Source organism: Passer montanus, unplaced genomic scaffold, assembly GCF_014805655.1.
Source record: "Passer montanus isolate IOZ18808 unplaced genomic scaffold, ASM1480565v1 scaffold71, whole genome shotgun sequence".
In the NCBI taxonomy this organism is placed as follows: Eukaryota; Metazoa; Chordata; class Aves; order Passeriformes; family Passeridae; genus Passer; species Passer montanus.
Window position 1 is genome coordinate 3,197,670 of NW_024372259.1, and position 21,362 is coordinate 3,219,031.

Genomic DNA, 21,362 nt, shown 5'->3' on the forward strand with positions numbered 1-21,362 from the left:
AGCTGCCAGAGGAGCCTCCAGTGGGCCAGAGGAGGCTACCCCGAGCCCGCAGATCCATCCATGGCCTGGCAGGACCAGGCTGCCGAGGACTGAGGCTCATCCTCCACACAAAGGCACCAGTGTGACTTTAAAACCCAACACCTTTGCCAGGTGGGTGGAAGGATTTTTATATTTTTTACCTTTGCAGCCGGACACAACTTCAGATTTTTAACTCACGAAGGAGGAGGCGGCAGCACCCACTCAAGCCCGTGGCTCCGGGAGCAAGGGATTTTGGAGGCAGGCAAGGAGAGCCCCGCGTGGAAGCTGGCAACAGCACAGAGCCATCACGCCGTGCGAAGACAGGGCGAGCATCACACAACTGCCTGCCTCGGCCGGGGAGCCCGGCACGGCGGAGGCGGCTCGGGGGCTGCGGCCGCCCCTCCACTGCCGGCGCCCACATGCCAGGCCTGCTCCGAGATGTGCTGGCCATCTGCTCCTGCCAGCCGGGGCTGGGGCCGGGGCTCTGCGCCGTGGCTGGGGATGTGCCAAGCCGTCCCGCCGTCGCCACGCTCCCCAGCTGCGCCCCCCGTCATGACCACACCGCTGTCAGCGCTGCCGGCCCCCAAACCTGCCGTGGGGATCTTCCCGTGCCTCCAGGTCTTCCCTACGTGCCTGGCTCCGCGTGGCCCGTGCAAACCTACTGTGAAACACCACTAGGGAAGAGGAGGCCCAACGATTCCCGTCCTCGTGCAGATTTTAAGGCTCCAGAGTAGCCCTGCTCTTCCCATCGCTTCCAGCACTCCTCCGTGTTTATGGCCAGGTTTGGTGTTGCACCCCCAAATCCACCACTACAAAAACGCATCCCCCTGACCGCCGCCACAGGGGCCCCACAGCCGCGGCATGTCCCCAGGGCCACTTTGCAGCCGGGGAGCCGGCCAGGGCGAAGACTGAACCTTGTCATAGTTGAGACTTATCAGGTTTGGACAAGCGCCGGGGGCTGCCGCGGGATTCGGGATGTTCTGTAACGAGCGTCCTCTGCTCCAAATAGATGCCGTCCCAGGGGCACAGGCTTGAGCCATCCCTCTCCAGGAGCCCTCCCTGTCAGTGCTGGGGAAACTGCTCCAAGAGTGACCCCCAACTCCCCAGGTTCCCACACAGCATCACTATCTGAGCAGCCCATGGGCCCTGAGCTGTGGCACTCCAAAGAGATGCCAAGACCTGACCTGGCACCCTCGGCCTTTAATCCATCCCTTTCCAAGTCCTCTCCCAAGTTCTTCCTCTTTGTGAAAGACAAAGAAATGTAAAACATGTGTTTTAACAAATTACTCTTCGATTTCTAGAGTCCAGCGAGTCAGATGCTCGCTTAAATCCGCCCGTAACACTTTCCATGGGTGTATTTATAACTGAAGGCATAGCTGCCGTCTCGTGCTCCCTCATTAACCCTCTGCGGCCTGGCTACAAACAGAGCTCAAACAGAGAGCACAGAGACATGCTGGAAAATTCTGCACCTACTCGTCCCTGGGAAAACACCCCAGCGTTCACCATCTGGAAGAGAAATCCCTTCTTTCAATTAAAAAAAAAAAACAAAAAAACAAACAACCCCACAACCAAACACAACCGCAGAACCCCGACGCCGTGACCGCGGCAGGTTGGATCCCGACTGCTTCCCTGACACCCCCAGCATTCCACACGCAGCCCTCCCACCCGGAGAGGCCTCAGGAGCCGCTGCCACCGGGAGGATCGGCGGCTTTCCACTGCAAGGAGTGTCAGTCACTTGTGATAATTAACCAGCTCGAGATAATGAGCTCAGTCTGAGAGCAGCGGCTCTTCCAGCACGCGTTTCGCTCTCAAATCTGCTATCGGCGTTGACACCGCGGCCAAGGAGGCACTGTGCTCCTGCACCTGGGAAAATGCTCAGTCCAAAGGCAGGATGGGCATTTGGGAAAAGAAAGAAGGATTTTTGGTAAATAAAGAGTGTTATATAAAGCTCGGCAGAGCCCAAAGGGAGCAGTTCTTTGGGACTCTGCTCTGCATCCTTGCCATCACCAGGTAAGGAGTCGCACCAGCGGCTCAGCAGAGTCCTGCGGGTGGATGAAAGGACAAGGGACACAAACCTGCACCCCCATGCTAAAATAATTAATATTAAATGCAAGGGGACAATGAGATGATGGCAAGAAGCAGGCAGGGGCAGGAGGGGAAGAGGCCAGCAGCGAGTTAGGGTTAAAACCATGACACCTCGGGAAACCGCCCGTCACAGAGCCTCAGCCTCCCGCTCGGGCAAAAGTCACCAACCCAAACACAGCCAGGAAATAACCAGGAAAAATGGTACTATCACTGGACCTCAGGAAAAAATTGTGACATTTTTTTCCCGCATCATCCTTGTCCACCCAACAGTGAGATAGATGGGCACAGCAAGAAGCCAACTGCGGCACCGATTTCTTTCGCGGCCAACAGCCATCAGAGGAGGGTTTCAGGCTGGAGCCACTTCAAGAGCTCGCAAGCTGCAGTCAAGAGTAAAATCCACATGTGCTGCAAGCTTGAAAGGCATTTCTGGGTGACAGTCACCCCAATTTCCCCTTGATGGTCCAAACAAAAATACGGATAAAGCAGAAAATAAGAACTGAACAGTGGTGGAAATGTATGGGAACCAGTAGCCAAATTTCTACAAATAAACAAGCAGAGCACCCAATCTCAACAATTTTTTTGCCTACAAAAACCCACCCCATGGCACAGCTCTCTCCTTTCCACTCCTTTCCACTAATTCTTCCGCTCTTTCGTAAACATTTGAAAACAAGGTCACGCGCACAAATTCTGCTTTCAATTTGCCTTGTATCCATAGTGATTAAACTCAGACCCACAATACGGGATTTAAAGGACCAAAAAAAACCCCAAAACACCCAAAAAAACCCAAAACCCCAACTTTAAGAAGGCCTGGAGCTGGGCTAGACCCCAGCACACTCACCAGCTCAGCAAAGGCCAGGGATGAGAGCATCAGTGATCACTGTTTTTGGCTATAAAAAAGGGAATTAAATTGCAGGGCTTCGACAGCCGTGCTATCACCATAGCGAAGGATCCGGCCCCCCACCTACACCCTCCTCAAGAAACAACCAGCCCAGAGGCAACAAAAATTTAACAGCTCCGAAACTCGGCCAGGCAACGGGGTCTGGAAAGGACAGCAAGAGCAGGATGAGCAGGAAAAAACGAAAGCAGCTGCAGGGGAGGAAAGACTCAGCAGCCGTCTCCCCATTCCCACTGGAATGGTTTTGCTTTTAAAAAAGAAAAATTATTTTCTCATTGCCTTTCCCCCTAACCCCACACTTCCAAAGGGGAAAGCGTCAGGGCTGGGAGGCTTCAAAACCCAAATTTCTTCACCATCACAGACCCGGATGCAGGAAAAGCCTCTGCGTGACAGTCAACACTCCGAGTTCAGCAGGGCCTTCCCTGGTTCCTGCCAAGTGCCTCAGTTTCCCCATCAACCAGGGGGGAGAGCAATAGCATTTCCCTGCTTGTGAGGATATTAGGATAATAGCCTCATCCAGGACCAGGTCAGGGAGGATGTAACTTTCCTCCTGCAGATGCTCCGTTGGAAAATAAAGCCAGGGGAAAATGCTTGGCCCCGTCCCCGCACAGACCAGGAGTTACCGTGGGTCTCCCAAGCTCCAAACAAAACATCCTCAATTCCCAGGGCATACACAACCTGAGCACAACGAAACACCTCTGAAAAGGGGAGAACCACGGGCAACGAGACCGCGGGGCAGACACACAACTCGCCGTGCAGCACAGCACGGGCTGACACCTCCGGGGAAACACAGGGCAGGGGAAGTGAGGAGCAGCACCGGGACACCAGTCCTCCCCACAAGCTTTTTCGCAGGGCACTGGGGCTTTGTGGGCGGTGAGGGGGGCTCCCCGAGGGGCAAGCGACACTTACTTCTCATAGTCCAGCTTGCAGTAGAGCTTCTTGTCGCGGTAGAAGCAGGTGGTCTGCAGGGGCTCCTTGCAGGACGCGCACTGGACGCACTGCTCGTGCCACAGGCTGTCGTTCAGGCGCAGCAAGAACCGGTCCAGAATCACTCGCTGACACCCTTCGCACACCGACTTGGGGGTCGCGGCTCTGCCTGCGGGGAAGGAGCCGGGGGCTGGGGTGGGCGGAGGGAAAGGCGGCCGGGGACACGGGCCGGGAGAGGGACGGACGGACGGACGGGCGGACGGACGGAGAGTCCCGCGGTTCTCGCTTCCCCCGCACAGGCTCGTGGGTCGCGGGGGGACGGGGCTGTGCGGGGAGCTGCTGCGGAATCCAGCAGGGACCTGTGCCTCAGGGCAGCTCCGTTGGGGACACATCGCCCCCAATTTCGTTCCTCTTGGAAAGGCGGCAGCGGAGCCGCAGCTCAGAGAGAGGGCGACGGTTTGAAACCGATATTAAAACGAAGATAAAAAGAAAAAATGAATTATTTATTGCTCGATACGAAGGATAGCCCGTCGTTACACGGGGGGTTTAGAGGGACACACAATTTAATGGAATTACGGAACGAAGCGGGGGCAGCGAAGGCGGGCGCCGGGGGCACACCCCGGGCGAAGGCAGCGGCGCGGCGCCGGGCAGGAACGAGCCGGGAAGAGCCGTGCCCGGGCCTCCCGAACCCCCCGTGCCCATCTATCGCTCGGGCCCGCCAGGGGGGTTTAGGGGGACACACAATTTAATGCTAATCGCCGAACGAAGCGGGGGCAGCGAAGGCGGGCGCCGGGGGCACACCCCGGGCGAAGGCAGCGGCGCGGCGCCGGGCAGGAACGAGCCGGGAAGAGCCGTGCCCGGGCCTCCCGAACCCCCCGTGCCCATCTATCGCTCGGGCCCGCCCGGCCGTGCCCCCCCTTACGGGGTCCCCAGGAGGGCAAGCGGGGCGCCCCGACTTACCCAGCAAGGAGGAGAAGGGCGTCGCGGGGTCCAGGGCGCTCTGCAAACTCTCCTCCATCTTCAGCCCGTCCAGCATGGTGGGGAGCCGGGCCGGGCGAGGAGCCGCGCCGCCCGCCTGACAACAGAGCCCGGACACACCGCGCTCAGCCCGGCCGCCGGCCCGGGGCTTCCCCGCCCCGGCTGCCCGCCGCTCCCGGCGCCGCGCTCCCTCCTCCCTCCCTCCCTCCCTGCGGGAGAACCCCTCGGGCCCCCCGTTCCGGCTGCGCAGCCGCTGCCCCGGCCGGGCTCGCAGCAGCCCCGCGGCCCCGACGTGGGGAGGCCGCCGGAGTCGGGCCCCGCAGCCGCGGACGGGAGGATGCGGGACGGGAGGATGCGGGACGGGAGGATGCGGGGCTGCCGTCGGCGGGGCTCGGCCGCTTACCTGGGGCGGTCCGGGCGGTGCCTTCCTGCGAGGAGCCGGCGGGAGAGGCGTGGGCAGCTCCCGCTGCTGGGGGCTCCTGCGGCGGCTCCTGCCCCCCCGGCCGCACCGCACCCCTCCGCCTCCCCGCCGCCGGCGCTGCCCGCGGTGCGCAGCGAGCCGCGGCTCCCTGGACGGCTCCGGAGAGGAGCGCACCAACCTGCGGGGAAGCGCCCGTCCGACTGCTGCCAAGGCACATTTCCTGGAGCTGATACCTCCCTGCCCGACCCCCACCCCCTGCCCTCCCCTCTCCACCCCACTCGAAATAAGTTTCCTCCCCGCTCTCCTGCCTGGCTGCAGGCACCGGCCCCGCCACGCCTCGAGGGGCTGTCGGCCTTTCCCGGCTCCGGGGTGCACGGCTCGGCCTGGCCGCCCCGGCTCCGCTCCGCTCCCTGGCTTCTTTTTCCTTCTTTTCTTAGAAAGCCAAAAAGAAGAAAAGAAAGGAAAAAAAAAAAAGGTAGAGGGTGGTGCCGCACCACAGCGTCTCTCCCAGTAATGAAACCGGCTGGAAATCAAGTCCCCGTTCCAGGAGAAGCCCAGGCCGGCAGTTTTTGGGGGAAGTCGGTCCCCTGCCCCGGCGGGGATGCGCTCCCCCGCGCTGCGCATCGCCCCGGGCGCCTCGCTCCCGCTGCTCCGGAGCCTTTAAAGAAAATGAGTGCTGGGAGGAGGAAAACAAAAAAGAAATAACAACCAAAAAAAATAAAATCCCAACACACCAAAGCCGGAGAGCTGCCCCGGAGGGCTCGTCTCCAGTGATCCCTGGCGCCGAGCGGGGCTCGGTCCGCTCCGGGCGCGGGTTCCGCGGGGGGAAGCGGCCCCGGGCAAGCGGAGCTCCGTCTCCGCCAAACCGCATCGGTTTCGGGGAGGAGAAACCCGCGGAGGAACAGTCCCGCCCGGCCGGGGAAGATGAAACTTGGAGCCTTCCCGCAGCCCCGGCGCTTTCCCGTCCTTCCCGGCTCTCCCTTCCCTCCTGCTTGCGGGGTTTCGCTGTTTTTCGGGAGTTTCACGGCCCCGCAGCTCGGAGCGGGCTGCAGCGGGGCTGGGGCCGCGTACCTGCCGCTGCCGGAGCAGCCCGGCCGGGATCCGCGGCTTCCCCGGCACGGAGCAGGGCTGGGTCCCCCTTCTCCGGCTGGCGAGCAGGGAACGGCCGCAGAGCTGCGAGGGACCCGCTGTAGGACCGCGGAGGATGGGAGGCTTTTAGGGACCTCACCTCCTGCGCTCACCGCTGACCTTGGCACCGGGGCCAGATGCGCTCCCAGCCTCTCTGTGGGGCATCCTCGTCACCAAGTGCTCCCCACACCCCGATGACGTGGGTGATGCAGGGAGCGAGGCCGTGTCCTCTGGGAATTCGTAGGAAGGAGAGAGGCCACAGGTTAGCACGGGCAGCTCACCGCCCTGCCAAAATCCCACGGGAGGGGGAAACACGGTCCTGGGCCAGCCCTACTGCATCCCAGTATAACTCCACCGGGAGTTCAGGCAGGAAAGCCTTGGTACTATCACACGGGTCAGTGTCAAACAGCTCTGACCACTCACATCCAGGAAGGCTGGGCTGCAGCAGGGAGGCACTGGGCTCTGACACCTTTGTCTTTGGCTCTCCTGAAGGTCTCCGAGCAGCTACAGCCAAGTGCCAGAGCAGCCAGATCCACTGGAGCCACCCTGCCAAGACACCAGCCCAGCAAGGACTGCAGCACGACCAGGGGCTCCAAGCACTGCCTGCTGCTCTTCCTGCCTCCCTGCCCATCCCACAGAGCTTTTTCCTTACACAGCCAGGGAGTGGCAGCCCCGTGGGGTGGGAATACCATCCACGAGCACTGCTAAAAACTGTGTCCCTGTGCAGGGCACTTTGCTTGCAGACTCAGACCGCCCACCTGATTTTCCCTGCTCAGAGGTGCAGGAGCAGCCGGGAGGGAAGTCATTCTTTCCTGGATGTTGCCACCCCATGGTTTTCCTCCTCCTCTTCTCCATACAGGGAGGGTTTGGAGACTGTCTCACCTTGCAGCTCTCGTGTACAATTCCCAGCTTGGTCTGTGAAGATCAGGTTTGGGGACTGAGGCATGTGTGTATCACCAGGGAGGCTGCAGCAGGGTGCTGCTGCTCGTGATTTACACATGCACCAGCTCCCACACAGGTCAGAGGTACTGGAGCAGACCTGGCCTCGTGCAAAAGGTGATCACCAGGTACACCAGTAAAATATGCAAGAAATACACTCCAAACCCCCCCCCAAAGTGCAACTTCAACACGGGCAGTGGCCCTACAAAACATGGGGGCAGTATTTCAGGCAGCTCACTGCAGGACCAGTTTCCATTATTAGCTCACCCAGAGCTGAACTAGGGGCAACACCAGCAGCCAAAAAGAATTAAACCAGAGGAAGAGCAGGTCTTGCCTTTCTCCTTCTAGCTGTAGGGTCTGCAGGCAGCCAGGTGTTGCAGAGAGTGGGTGGTGCTGGAGAACTGCACTAAACAGAAGCTGCCAACTGAATGAGCAAGGCCACGACGTTGGCAGAGGGGCTGCACATCTTCCCCAGCCTTCTCCCCGCTGGGGCTGCCCAGCTGTCACGTTTTGTGCAGGTCCCCACTGCTCACTGCTGGAAGGGGATCAGCAGCACTCAGCTCCAGGTAGCCACAGCCACAGCAGCTGCCCTGGCTGCAGACAGCCAGATCCCTCCTCCAGCATCACCTTAACTCTGCCCAGCCAAGCAGATGCAGGAACACCCAGGAGCAGGCAGGGCTGCCCTAGAAGCTGGCACACAGGAGACCAAGGAAGAAGATGGCTACGAGCCACCTCCCTTGGGACAGGAGTCACTGGGCCAGCACCATCCACGTGCCTTGAATGCCCGAAGCCAGCTTGACACAGAAGAAAAAGCCTTGCCCAGCACCAGAGACGTCCCTCAGTGTGACTCACCCCTGCAAGGAGCACACCTCCCTGTCCCTCTGCCACCCCCAGAGCCCTTCAGGGGCATCAGCAGCTGCACAGCCAGCTGGGCACAGCCTGGCACAGAGGCAAGCCAGAGCCCAGCCCACAGCCCCATGCTGTCAGATAGCCCTGGGGTGATGAAATCCTCTGATTTCACTGCTGAAATCCACCAGACCAAGCCTGTCTCAGGTAGAGTTGATTGCAGAGAGGGCACAGGAAGAGAGGAGAGAGAAATGGAGCGGCAGCCTTGCCTAGACAGAGGTTGGTCTTTTTCCACTCACGCTGATAAACTCCTGGGATTTATCAGGGCTTCTCTGTCATGCTTTCCACCACAATGGACCTTGCCATCATCCCCTGAGAGAGGATACACACACTGCTTCCCACTGCTCTGGGGAGCCTCCTCTCCTTCCCCCTCCTCCCTGAGCCCTCTGGTGCCCCAAGAGGTACCAGCCAAGCCCAGCCTCCCAGCTGGGCCTCCCGTGGGACAGCAGAGGGCTGGGAGGGACACAGAGGGGAGGAGAAGAGGAATCAGGCAGCAAAGAGAATGTCTCAGGGAAGCTCAGATGAGATGGTGAAGGCAGTCCCATCAAAGGGCTCAGTCCAGACAAGAGGTCCTTGGGAAAAGGCCAGTGTTGGGGGCACTCAGTTGGATTCACACTGCTGGTGTCTGAGAGTCATGCCAGGTCTACAGGGTGTGCCCCTGAATCACTCAATCCATCAGGGAGCCCAGAGTCAAACTGAACATAAACCAGCTCAAACTTTTATTGTTCCACATGTTTTTTTTGTTTTTTTTTTTATTCTCAATCCAGAAGTGCTGTTGTTGGACTCAGCAGAAACTGAAGCAGCTGCTACAGAACCCAAAACTCCATTACTTTTTGAAGCCTCCTCAACAAAGCATTGCAGAGGGAGCAGCTCAGAATTAATAAATGCTTTGACACATTTAGCCTGTACATCAGAACATGTCCATGGTGGGGGGGGACCCGCTGCTAACTCAGGAAGCTCATGAGATGTGATGCATGGTGGCAAAGAGAAAATGGCCTTGCACCAGTAATTCCCAGAGCCTGGCTTGTTTATTAATTCCAAAGCAAAGGGAAAATTGTCTGAGCTTAATCTGAGGCTATGAGGGGCTTAATAGGGTAACCAATGACTGGATGAAGTTTTCTTTGGCTTATCAATGATGGTGATTTCTACTCTTTTATGAAATTTGGGTTTTTCCAGGGCTGGGGAAGCTCCAGCCATGCCAAGCTGCTGTTCTTCTGCAGCAGCTCACAGAAGGATAACCACACCAGTGAGTTTTTGCCAGCTGCTATGGGGTTTGTTCCTTGGGGTGTGCAAAAACTCACTCCTACACTTTGCAAGGCTTGGGGAGGCACAGCTCTTGGACAACACCCCTGTAGAGAGGTCCACAATATGAATGAGGAATCCAAGGGTTGGGACCAAATCCAGGAGATTGCATCAACCCTCAGGTCCCCAGTGACTGCAGACAGAGCTGGGTTGCTCCATGACTTGTTTCCTCTGCAGAGGACATTGGTTTGCTAGTGGCACTTGCAGATGAGCAAGGGGTGTCTTACAGAGGAGAGTCATGGAGAGTCATGGTCTCTCTGCCCTGCCAGACACGGGTGGGGGAGTTTGTGGTGTGCTGTGTGTTAATTTTTATTTCCAAAAACCCAGTATTCATCTGGAGAAACAGGACAAAGCCCTGCTCAAACTGCAGCCTGGAGACCTTGTGGCCCAGAACCCGGAGAGCGACTTTCCAGACTGCTGAGAGCGAGTGTGTCCAGCAGCCACCTCGAGGCTTCCTGCCCCATTTTGGTTACCATATCCTATCACTTCCAAAACATCACAGGCAGCACTCTGGGTTTGTTTACAAACAGTGGCTTGAGATCAGCATCAATCAGAAAAGAAATCCAACTCAGGCAGCTGGGGACCAGTTCTTACAAGTTAACATCTCTCAGAGGGGAGGTCTGAGCAGCCCAGGCTGGAGGTGGCCTCCTGCTTCATGTGACCAGCAGTGTGGTGTGGCACCATCCCAGCACAGCATCTCAAATTCCAGCCACAGTTTTACAATGAGAAGGTTGTGTATTCTCTGTATTCAAACACTTCTCTTTTAACCAAAAAATTACCTTTTCAATTAAAAAGTAGCTTCCTGGTCAGTGCTTTTCACGTGATTTGAAATTCTCCCTGGGTTTTTTTTTTATGAGGAAAGGAAAAAATTAAAGTGTTTTCGTAATGTTGGGGTTTTCCCTCTTTTTCTCTGCTCTTTTAAATCACCTTTTCCTCCTCTCAGTGAAAAACTGGAAAATGAATCATGTCCCCGTGTGGGAGCTCTAACAAAACGTTTCATTTTTATCCTCCTTCCTTTTCTGCTGTCAGCCCTCCTCTCCCTCCAACTTCCCCGAGCCGGCAGCGTCGCAATCTGTCACGCGGACAGACAAAGCTGCATCTCACCCCTCTGTCTGCTGAGAGGGTCAGCAGGGGCAGATCACTTAACACTACACCTGTTTTATGAATAATAATACAGACAGTTTCGCTGGGTTCCTGGGAGGACATTTTCCCACCAGGATAAGCGCTGCATATTGAACAAATTAATGTCTTTAACTCGTTTGACTCTGGTTAGCTCGGCTGCAATGGGGAGCTCCAGCGGGGCTGTTGGAGCAGGGGAAAGACCAGGCAAGCCTTTGAGGATGGTTTCTTAGAGGGTTTTGCTCTTTCCTCCCTGCAAGTTTCACTCGTGGAAGTGGGTGATTATAAATTTGGGGTTGGTGAAGTTGTTTCCAGAGTGGAAATATGGAGGGGGAAAAAAGAACGGGACGTGTGAGGCTTCAGGAAAATGGAAAGTTATCCGTGAGCACACAAGGTCTGTGTCACTTCAAAATGCTCCACCTGGACCAAAATGAAACATTTTGGTTCTTTTGTCAGTGGCTAGACTAGGTCAGAAAACAAAACACCAAACTAACCAACCAACCAACCAGCCAACCAAAAGCAAACAACCAGCCTCTCACTCATTAAAAACTTAATTTAAATATTATTTTAGAACTTCAAAGAATACAAAGAGTCCAAGAGTTTCTTTTTAAGATGGTGGAATGAAAAGTTTTGATTCACAGCAGGAAGTTTCTCTTGGTCTTTCCTTAGCAGAGACAAGATGGAGCAATACCTGTCTTCTCTCAGCCAGAGGACTGTGTCCATCAGCACAAGCAGAGATATCCCAAGTGACATTCCTGCCCTGATTTGGGCTGCCCAAAAGTGTCAGGAGGGACCCTCAGCCCCACCCCAAGCTGGACCTGTGACCGCAGCAAAAGAGGACACTGCTCTGCCAGCTCCAATCAGTGCCTCGCTCATAACATTTTATTTGTTTTGTTGACTTTTATTGAGAATGAAAAAATAATTTAAAGCAATTATCTGTACAGGGGGGCAGGGGGGTGGTTAGCTGGGTAAAGGATCTGTGACCCCGCCCAGACAGGCCAGGGAGAGCTCGAGGGGGTGATTTACAGCTGTACAAAACCACGACAATCCCACCGAGGAGGAGCGGAGGGCGAAGGACATCTCTGGAGCTCAGAGCACAGGGACAGCAGGCTCTGCAGGGGCACAGGGGGCCAGGCTCTGGCCAGACACACCCTCAAGTGACCTGCAGGGGTGTCTCCAGCATCTCCATGAGAAAGGTGTCGATGGGGGTGTCTCCAATGAGCTTGAAGAAGAAGAGGTGCTCCAGGCACTTCAGCCCGATGGACCGCAGCGCCGGCAGGCGCAGCAGGAGCTTGGCAAACCTGGCAAAGAACAGAGTCAGAGGCACAAGGGAGGCACTGGCTGCCCTCTCCCACCTATTTCCAAGCCTGCACCAGCCCACATTTTCCCAAAAAAATGCTTTTGGGGCATTCTCCGACTTAGATTCCCTTAAGCTTTCAATATAAGCATTTGTTATATAAACCTTGTGTGGTGGGATGAGGTGCTTCGTTCCAAAACAGAATCTGGCATTTTTAAAACTTGAAAGAAAGTAAACAAAAAAGAAGATACATCCAGATTTGAGCATCTTAACCCCTTACAAGACCCACATCTCCATGGTGCCATTTAAATCTGTCTTCAAGAACTCCCCAGGCTCCCAGAGGGTGTGCAGCCCCTCAGCTGCCAGGCACTGCCTCCGCTTTGGAGGCACATCTGGAAGGGGGTGCAGCTGGCAGCCTGTTCCCTGTTCCCCCTGCCCAGAGCCCACTTGCAGTGTCTGTGGTGACAGCCAAAGCCAAAACCAGCAGAAGATTCCGCGGGCACCGACCCAGCTGCCGGCGCTTCAAGAGCTTGGCCAGCAGAGGGTAGGATTGGATTGGGAAGCAACAAAATTCCGTCTCCACGGCACCCTCAAGGCTGGGGATTTGGGCACTGTGGCTCAGGCAGAGCCAGCACAGCCAGGCTCCTCTCTGCAGGGTGGGCATCACGCTGCCTTGCCGGGGGCACTCACCGCCCGGGCTGCTCGGGGTACTTCTGCTTCGTGTAGGCTTCCAGCGTGGCATAGACCTTCTCCCGCAGGGATTCCACTTCTGAGGGGCTGGACAAACCCTTGGCATCTGGTCAAGGGAGGAAATACAGGTGGGGAAAAGGTCTCTGCAGAGGGGTCATTGGTCTGTGCATGGGCAGAAGAGGACTGGGACAAATCTTGGTCTGCTGGGAGCTGTTCCTGCCCATTGCATGACGTGATCCTCAAGGAACCTTCCAACCCAAAGCATGAAATCTGTCTGCAGCCCTGATGCCCACTGTCACAGTGACCTGCTGTGGCCCAGAGGGAGTGCTTGTCACCTGGGACTGTCCCCAGCCTCGGCCTTACCTGGGTTAAAGAGGACAATGGCTCGCAGGCACCCCAGCTCCGACTTATCCATCTGCATGTCTTTCATTTTGGACACCAGCTCTGTCAAAACCCTGCATGTGGGGGACATGGGTGAGCAGACAATCAGAGACCAGTTTCTCCACTGAAAATAGGCACTGGGAATACCCTCAATTCTTCTCTGCAGGAAGAGAGGCATCTTTGAGGCACAGCCATGCTGTTCTACAAGTGCATCAGCAATATCCAGGGACCTGAGCATCAAATTTGTTCCTGTTCTCACTTTGTTCAGCACACGGCACTCACAATTTGCACTCACTCAAGGAAAACCACATGGGTTTTCTCCACTTTTTACTATGTGGTGCAAAACATGGGCACTGTCCTTACATGTGCCAGGTGTGTAAGGAGTGGTGAGGCAGCGTCCTGCCAGGCGGGGAGCAATCACAGCAGGGACAATGTGTGTGCACTTGTTACACAAGCAAGTTGGGGTTTAAGGCTTTGCCATCTAAAGCTCTTGGTGAGCAATATTAGGCCTAGATACAGCCACAGCAAACTCTCAAGAGAAAAGCATTCCTCCCCCTGCACACCCAACCCAACATCTGCTTCTGCAGCTGCAAATCCCTTCCCACTGTGCTTTCACCCCATTCTTGTTTTTTTTTTTTAAGTCAGTCAGACATCCCCTGCTCATTCCAAGCTACTTCTGCCCCAAACCACAAAGGGATTGCTCCAGTTCTCCTTAAGGAGAAGTTCAGAGGGGAAGCAGAGCCAGCCTGGCCCTGCTGGGGGGTGACAGGCACGTACCTGTCAAAGATGGAGCCCACGCCAGCGCTGTGGGCGCTGCTGCGGTGCACGTGCAGGCCCGTGGCCAGCAGGATCCCGTCCTGCACCGACACCGAGCGATGCGAGAAGGAGGCAATGAGCAGCTCATTCCAGCCTGCAAGCACAGGAGTGCAGCACACGTCAGGCAGTCCGGCCAAAAACCTGCCCCACGTGGAACAGCAGAGGTGGTTTCTCCCTGCTGGCTTTGGACTAAACTCAGGGGAGAGTTGGCACCTCAGGTACTTGCCAACACTGCAAGGGGTGGGCAATCCCTTGGAAATATCTGGGAAATGCTCTCAGGCACATGGTGTGATTCTTGGGGTTGTTCTGGGCAGAGCCAGGAGTTGGACTTTGATGATTCTTGCAGGTTCCTTCCAACTCAGGATATCTTATGATTTGATGACCCTGACTAGCAGCAAGCAAGGACCAGAAACTGGCTCAAGGGAAAACAATTAAAAAGACAAAAAAGAAAACGGGAAAAATATTCTTGTGTTTTCTTCCTAAAAAACATATTCCTAGCAACTGCAATCTCTTTACAAACAACAGATTCTACTGCCCCATCCACAGCCTCTGCCAGCCTCTCATCGTGTCTCAGAACGGGACATGCAGGAATGGATTGGCTCAGGATTGTACCTTCACCATCCAGCCTGGCTGGCTCTCACACAGCCCAGAGAAGGGACAGGGGCACAGGGACAGCCACAGGTGGGGGACATTACCTGCCCGGAGCAGAATGACTTGGTCTTCCAGCGTCAGGTCGGAGAAGTGGGGGATGCGCTTGGCCCACTCGACCAGAGTGAAGAGCTGCTTGTCAGCAGCATGGCAGATGTTGGTGACAGGGTCATTTGTCTAACAGAGAGGGGTATCAAAAGGAAAAGAGCAGAGGAAAAGAGGAGAATCCATCAGTGAAAAGTCTTTGATACTCACAATCGAGTTAATAACACTCAATGCCACAAGTGCAACACCCAATAATCTCAGGTGGGTGCTGTGGGAAGAGCAGGTATTTGTTACCACTGTCCCCTCTGCAGCCTGCCAAGTCAGCTTGATGCCTTGGAGTGGCTGCCTACAACAGAGGCTAGACCAGATTAAGAGGATAAAAAAGAGTATTTATTGAAGGCCTTCAATAGGCACACCTTGGGCAGTCAAAGCCTCCCAAAGGGACAACACCCAAGATGGACAATGGTCATGAGTTTTTCAGACAGATATAAGTTTAGTCCAGTTACAAATCAGGGGTTAATCCTCCAATTACAGGTTCAGGTAATGAAGACATTTACCCCCAGTTTGCTCCCCCCATTTCACTTTTGTTTATACTCTTTGGGGTCTGAGGCTGTGGGGTGTCCTTGAGTTTCAGGCCCAGAGGGATTGTTTTGTCTGACCAAAATGTGAAGACAGCAGCCAACACTCTGTATGGAGTTCAGAGTTATGCACTAAAGCAGTACTGGATTGAAAAATATAAAAGCTAAAATCCTAAGGCATCAAGCTGGTTGCTAGAGTTTTCTGTTTGCTTGTTGCCCTTTCCAAAGCAAGTCCCTCGTGGCCAGCTGCAGTCCTGCTCCCCAGGGCATATCAAAAAGCCAGGGAGCAGCCCCTGAATGGGCATGAGCACCAGTTTCATCCAAACCAGTAAAACCACAGCAGTAAACCTGCTGTGTTCAGCTCCACCCCAGCCTTGGTCACGGGGACAGACAAGAAATGTTCAGGGCTATGCATGTGTGAAAGCCAGCACAGGGCTCAGGCTCTCCAGCATCTATTTCAATGAGGAGATTCCTCATTGAAACTAAAAGAGACTTGGGAAAAAGTTATTGGAAAATAATATACAAGCTGTTTTCTAGTTGTCATCGGAGTAATTCCAAAAGAGAAACTGTTGGTGATTTTTAGGTGGTGTGGAGGGAAAAAACCTTGCGAAACACTTGTTCACATGGCGCTTGTCTGCCCAAATCCCAGCTCAAATCTCTGGCTGCAGGTGATGCCAGGGGCTCTTACCGAGCTCTCTGTGCCCATGTCACTGTAGGCCTCTGTTTTGGGCTCCACTGCCAGCTCAGCTTCCAGGATCCTCTCCACGGGCATGTCCTCGCTGCCACTGCTCGTGGCCTCGGCGTCGTTCTCGCTGCGCTCCCTGCTCCGCTGCCTCTCCTCCTGCACAGCTGGGGACACAAACACGGCTCTCTACAGCCACAGCAGCGCTCGTCTGCTCACAGGGGCTCCCCACAGGTGGGATGGAAACCCCCTCAAGCAGGGGAGAACAGAACATAAATGGGGGTGGCATTCACATTCCCTGAAAAAAATTATTTCGCTCAGGGTTTTTCTCCTGGGAAGCTGAAAGGCAACGAGAGGCCTCAGAGAAAAGGGAAACAATTCTTATCTCATTTGCTTCTCCTGTGTTGTGCTCATGTGGAATGTGTTTGGGGATTGTTCACCCACAGGTGATTGTTCCATTGGATTCTGCTGTGAGTTGTTTTCACTCTTTGGCCAATCAGGGCCAAGCTGTGTTGGGACTCTAGAAAGAGTCATCAGTTTTCATTATTCTCTTTTTAGCATTCTGTAAGTATCCTTTCTGTATCCTTTAGTATAGTATAGTATAGTATTCTTTAATATAATGCAGTATAATAAAATAATCAATTAGCCTTCTGAGAACATGGAGTCAGATGCACCATTCTCTCCCCTCGTTGGTAGACCTGCATTTTACAATAAATGGGTATTTCAGATGTGCACCCATTAAAATGGCTGCTCCCACAGCAAGAACTCTGAGGTTGCTGCAGACCAGTAGCCTCCAAATTTGATCAAAGATAGTGATTTGCTAAGTATGAAGCTCCAGAAGAGCTTCATACTTTGGAAGAGGAGTTGATACCTCCAGGTGGCAGCCTGGACTCAGCTGTCACTGGGTGCTGGAGGAGGCAGGAGGGACCCAGCACTCACAGGCAGGTTTTTTGTGCTCTCAGCGTGTTTCCAACAATCCCAGTATGCTTTCAACAATCCCACAGCAGCCAGAGCATCCACCAGCAGGGCTAGACAGTCCCAAACCCCCAGCTGGATTCACACATGCTGCTTGTCTCATCCCTGAGTAAAATCCTACAAAGTCTGGCCCAGCCTTGGCATCACCTCTCCCTTTACCACCTCTCTTCCTGATCCTCCCCACTAGAAAGTTCCTTCTACATCAGTACCCCAACACCTTCACTCCATAAGTATCCTTTCTGTATTCTTTAGTATAGTATAGTATAGTATTCTTTAATATAATACAGTATAATAAAGTAATCAATTAGCCTTTGAGAACATGGAGTCAGATGCATCATTCTCTCCCCTCGTTGGTAGACCTGCATTTTACAATAAATGGGTATTTCAGATGTGCACCCATTAAAATGGCTGCTCCCACAGCAAGAACTCTGAGGTTGCTGCAGACCAGTAGCCTCCAAATTTGATCAAAGATTGAGATTTGCAAAGTATGAAGCTCCAGAAGAGAGGGAAGAGGAGTTGATACCTCCAGGTGGCAGCCTGGGCTCAGCTGTCACTGGGTGCTGGAGGAGGCAGGAGGGACCCAGCACTCACAGAGTGATTTGCTAAGTATGAAGCTCCAGAAGAGCTTCATACTTTGGAAGAGGAGTTGATACCTCCAGGTGGCAGCCTGGACTCAGCTGTCACTGGGTGCTGGAGGAGGCAGGAGGGACCCAGCACTCACAGGCAGGTTTTTTGTGCTCTCAGCGTGTTTCCAACAATCCCAGTATGCTTTCAACAATCCCACAGCAGCCAGAGCATCCACCAGCAGGGCTAGACAGTCCCAAACCCCCAGCTGGATTCACACATGCTGCTTGTCTCATCCCTGAGTAAAATCCTACAAAGTCTGGCCCAGCCTTGGCATCACCTCTCCCTTTACCACCTCTCTTCCTGATCCTCCCCACTAGAAAGTTCCTTCTACATCAGTACCCCAACACCTTCACTCCATTCTCCCCTCTCTCTGTGTTTTCCAAACAAGGCACACCACAGAATCATGACACTCTCTCCACAGCTCAGTTTTTAACTCCCAGGGCTGCTGTGTGTAAGACAGGACCTGTGTATCTTGTGTGCAACAGAAATCCTGGATATGCTTTTTTTTTTTTTTAAGAAATCTCAAAGGGGAATACATCAATCCTACTTAAGAAGTGACCAGCAGGTATTATATTTGTTTTGTTCACTGCTGGAGGAAGTAGCAGCACCAAGGAGATGGATCAGCCTGGTGCATGTGAGGGAGGGCAACACAGTACACAAATATATGACAGCTGCTAGGGGAGAATATTTGTCCTCTTTAGAGTAATGGACAGGAAAAGCCATGCAAGTGTTTCTGAAGTCACCAAAATCTTACTGGAAGAAAGAACACAACAAGGAAATACCAGTCCCATCACTCAGCCCCTGAACTCAGGCTGCACTCTGTCCCCAGCTTCTGCAGCTCCCAAAAAGCCCCTGTGATTGCTGCAGCCACACTCCCACAGGATCCACCAGGATCCTGGGGTTTAAATTTTCACTCTCTGCAAAAGGAAGTTGTGCTAACACTCTGGTCCTCTGAACCACTTTGCACCTGGCTGGAAGAGGGAGCTATGCCTGGATTAGGTTTTTTATTCCTGGCATTTTGCAGTCAGTCCCCTGCTGCCCTGTGAGCTTGAGGCAGCACAGCTTTGGTGATGCTGCAGGATGAGGATCAGCTCATGCCCAGTGTTACAGCTGCTTCCCCAGGCATCTCTGTTACTTTATCTTAGAAAAAATGAGCTTAAATGCTGTGTTGGTTGTCACTTCCTGACCTTGCATCTGTTAGCATAATTTGGGAGACAATCCAGCTCAGCAGGTGAGTGGAAATAACAGAGGGGAAATGACAGAGAACTATAAAATGAGAGACAGAAATAAATCATTCACCCTTATCCTCCAGTACAAGAATTAGGTGGTGACAAATGAAGTCAGCAAATCAAAAACAAAAAGAAAAGGAAGCTGCTCTTCACAAAGGAGACAAGAAGTCTGCAGGACCCCTCACTGCTGGGTGCTGTCCCCAGCAGAGGTTTACAGTTTTCCAAGGGGTCCAAGCCATTAAGAGTCACTAAGTAGAGGCAAGGTTGGCTCAGAATCAGTTAAAAGTTTCAATATTCACCAGTGTGTATGATTAGGTGAGAAGAAAAATATACTGTAACATCTTCCCCATCAGTCTCTTCCCTTATTAGCCCTTATTAGGAAAAAAGTCTTCACAGAAGGAAGAATTTTTTGCTCCCTGTCCAACATGGGAACAGGCTGCTCAGGGAGGTGGCTGAGTCACCATCCCAGAGGCATTTACAGGACAGGTAGATGTGGTACTTAGGGACAGGGTTTAGTGGTGGAATCTGCATTGCTGAGCCAACAGTTCCACTTGATCTTAAAACTCTTTTCCAACCTAAACCATGATTTCCTTTACGTAACAAGGACCAAAACCCCTTGATGCCCTCACTGTGGGATTTTGGAATGCACCAGCTCTCGAGGGTCACCAAGAGCCTGATTTATCCTAATGAACGAAGGAGAATTTCTCCACTCCCACTGCCTGCAGCAGCCCCAGCCCTACCTTCCCTCTTCATGCCCATGGCGAGGCACTTCTGGTAGCGGCAGTACTGGCAGCGGTTGCGCTGGCGCTTGTCGATGAGGCAGTCCTTGTTATCCCGGCAGGTGTAGATCAGATCCTTCCGGATCGTCCTCTTGAAGAAGCCCTTGCAGCCCTCACAGCTGTACACCCCATAGTGCTTCCCTGGGGAGGCAAGGGAATTGCTGGGCAGGAAGGTGTTTGCCCTTCCTTCCAGCGTGGAGGAGCTCAAAGCAAATCCAAAGGTGAAAAAACTGCAGGGTATCACCTTGGCAGGCCTGAGCTGGCTTCAGTGAGTCTCAGCAGCAGCAGCCCAACCACAGGACCACTGTTTTCCTGTGAGAAGGAGGGGCTGCATGCCACTGGAGTGATGTGCAGCATGTGAGCTGCGAAAGGGGTGCACTGATATGGAGAGGGTTTGCAAGGCTCACTGGGGTACAGGAGAAAACCCAGACACAGCCAGAGCCCAGCTAACACAAAGCACTGGTGTATTAGTTTTGGTTTAGGGCAAATTTGGGAGAGAACCTTTAAAGGGGCATTTTTAGAAAAGCAGATTTAATTGGCCTCTTTCTTTAACTGGTTTGGGAGAAAATACTTCATTACATAGTCAACCCAGGACAACAGGGAAATGGGAACACAGAGATTTTGGTAGATTTACCTTTGGCAAACAGGGACAGAAGGCAAAATGAGGTTACACACACAAGGGAAAAGAGCACAGCGTTTAGGTTTGCTCACTTTTGGGCACTAATCTGCAGTACAGAGAGCCAGACCCTGCCATGACCTTGCCATGGCAGGATGGCCCCAGCGAGCCTCCAGCGCTGTTCAGGGCTGCACCAGGAGAGTTCTCACTGCACAAAGCCTTCCCCAAGAGAGAAACCCTCCTACCTGAGGACCTGTCCCCACAGATGGCACAGATGTGTTTGGCTAGGGATCCTGGACTTGTGGATGGATAATTCATGTTCCCCATCCCCGGGAGACCCGGCAAGGGCTTGACATCCTCCGAGCTGCTGACATTGTTCAGGACATTGAGCTGCAGAAAGCACAAGACAGGTTAGAGGGGAGAGACTGACATCTCAGTGAAACCAGCCCCAAATGGAGCTCACCCTTCCCTTGCTGCTCCTGCCAGGCTTGTCCCACAAGCTTATCCCCACGGGGCTGCCCTGGGCAGGCAGACATCCTCTGCTGAATCCAGCAGGGAGGGGTTTAAACAGGCACTAAAACAGTACTGCCTGATGTTGTAACCAAAGCCAGGACTCAGCAGAGCTGGAAAAGGGCAGGCAGTCACCTCAGCTGCTCAGTTACAGCCTCCAAGCCATGAGGCTGGTGGGATCCTGGCTGTTTCATTAGAGGATGCTGATTGCTGGCTCCTGGCAGCCACAAGCACTAGCAGCTTAGTAAAGCAGAGATTTGCGGACAGGTGATTTGTTACAATCTAACCTGCTCTGCTGCATGGCTAGGGAAGCTGTAATGATGTTTAAAAAAAGAAAAAATAAATAAAAATTTGTGGGTTTAGCTTCCCTGACTCACAAGATCTGCATATACACATGAAAACATGGGCATTTGGTGACTCTCTGGGACTTAGTTTCCCAAACACTATCAGGTGGCAGATTTGGGGTTACCAGATTATTTAAAAAATAAATAAAGGGCTGAGCATCTAAAAATCAGCAGTTGTGAGATGCAGGCAAACGATGCAGAGCCCCCAGCTGAGATCCCCAGGAGCTGCTCCTGGCTGCTGAAGTTAAAGGTTACAAACCCACATTGATTAGAGACCAAAGCCTGACGTTGCCCAGGGCTTCCTTTTATTGCTGTTTGCTTTGGAGCCACGTCAGGCAGGGCAGGGAGGGTTAAGGGCCATTGAGCACGTCTTGTCAAAAGCTGTCTGGGCAGAACAATCTCCCTTCAAGCCCACCATCCACCACCA

General features: G+C 53.8%; 2 protein-coding genes across 3 annotated transcripts in view; both read right to left on the bottom strand.

Moving 5' to 3' along the window:
- LMX1A (LIM homeobox transcription factor 1 alpha) overlaps nucleotides 1–5,549 on the bottom strand; it is a 42,080-nt gene extending 36,531 nt beyond the window's left edge. Inside the window, exons 1-3 of the mRNA XM_039730288.1 lie at nucleotides 5,307–5,549; nucleotides 4,886–5,000; nucleotides 3,908–4,094 (exon numbers count right to left, since the gene is read on the bottom strand). Of these exons, the coding sequence (XP_039586222.1) occupies nucleotides 3,908–4,094; nucleotides 4,886–4,961 (263 nt within the window). The 5' untranslated portion in view covers nucleotides 4,962–5,000; nucleotides 5,307–5,549. The remainder of the gene's footprint in view (nucleotides 1–3,907; nucleotides 4,095–4,885; nucleotides 5,001–5,306) is intronic.
- A 6,144-nt stretch (nucleotides 5,550–11,693) lies between these two features.
- RXRG (retinoid X receptor gamma) overlaps nucleotides 11,694–21,362 on the bottom strand; it is a 39,326-nt gene continuing 29,657 nt past the window's right edge. Inside the window, exons 3-10 of one of the 2 annotated variants that reach the window (XM_039730357.1) lie at nucleotides 20,327–20,471; nucleotides 19,427–19,606; nucleotides 15,862–16,022; nucleotides 14,598–14,727; nucleotides 13,864–13,996; nucleotides 13,069–13,160; nucleotides 12,706–12,811; nucleotides 11,694–12,019 (exon numbers count right to left, since the gene is read on the bottom strand). In XM_039730357.1, the coding sequence (XP_039586291.1) occupies nucleotides 11,872–12,019; nucleotides 12,706–12,811; nucleotides 13,069–13,160; nucleotides 13,864–13,996; nucleotides 14,598–14,727; nucleotides 15,862–16,022; nucleotides 19,427–19,606; nucleotides 20,327–20,471 (1,095 nt within the window). In that variant the 3' untranslated portion in view covers nucleotides 11,694–11,871. The remainder of the gene's footprint in view (nucleotides 12,020–12,705; nucleotides 12,812–13,068; nucleotides 13,161–13,863; nucleotides 13,997–14,597; nucleotides 14,728–15,861; nucleotides 16,023–19,426; nucleotides 19,607–20,326; nucleotides 20,472–21,362) is intronic. The other variant, XM_039730358.1, reaches the window with a different exon arrangement.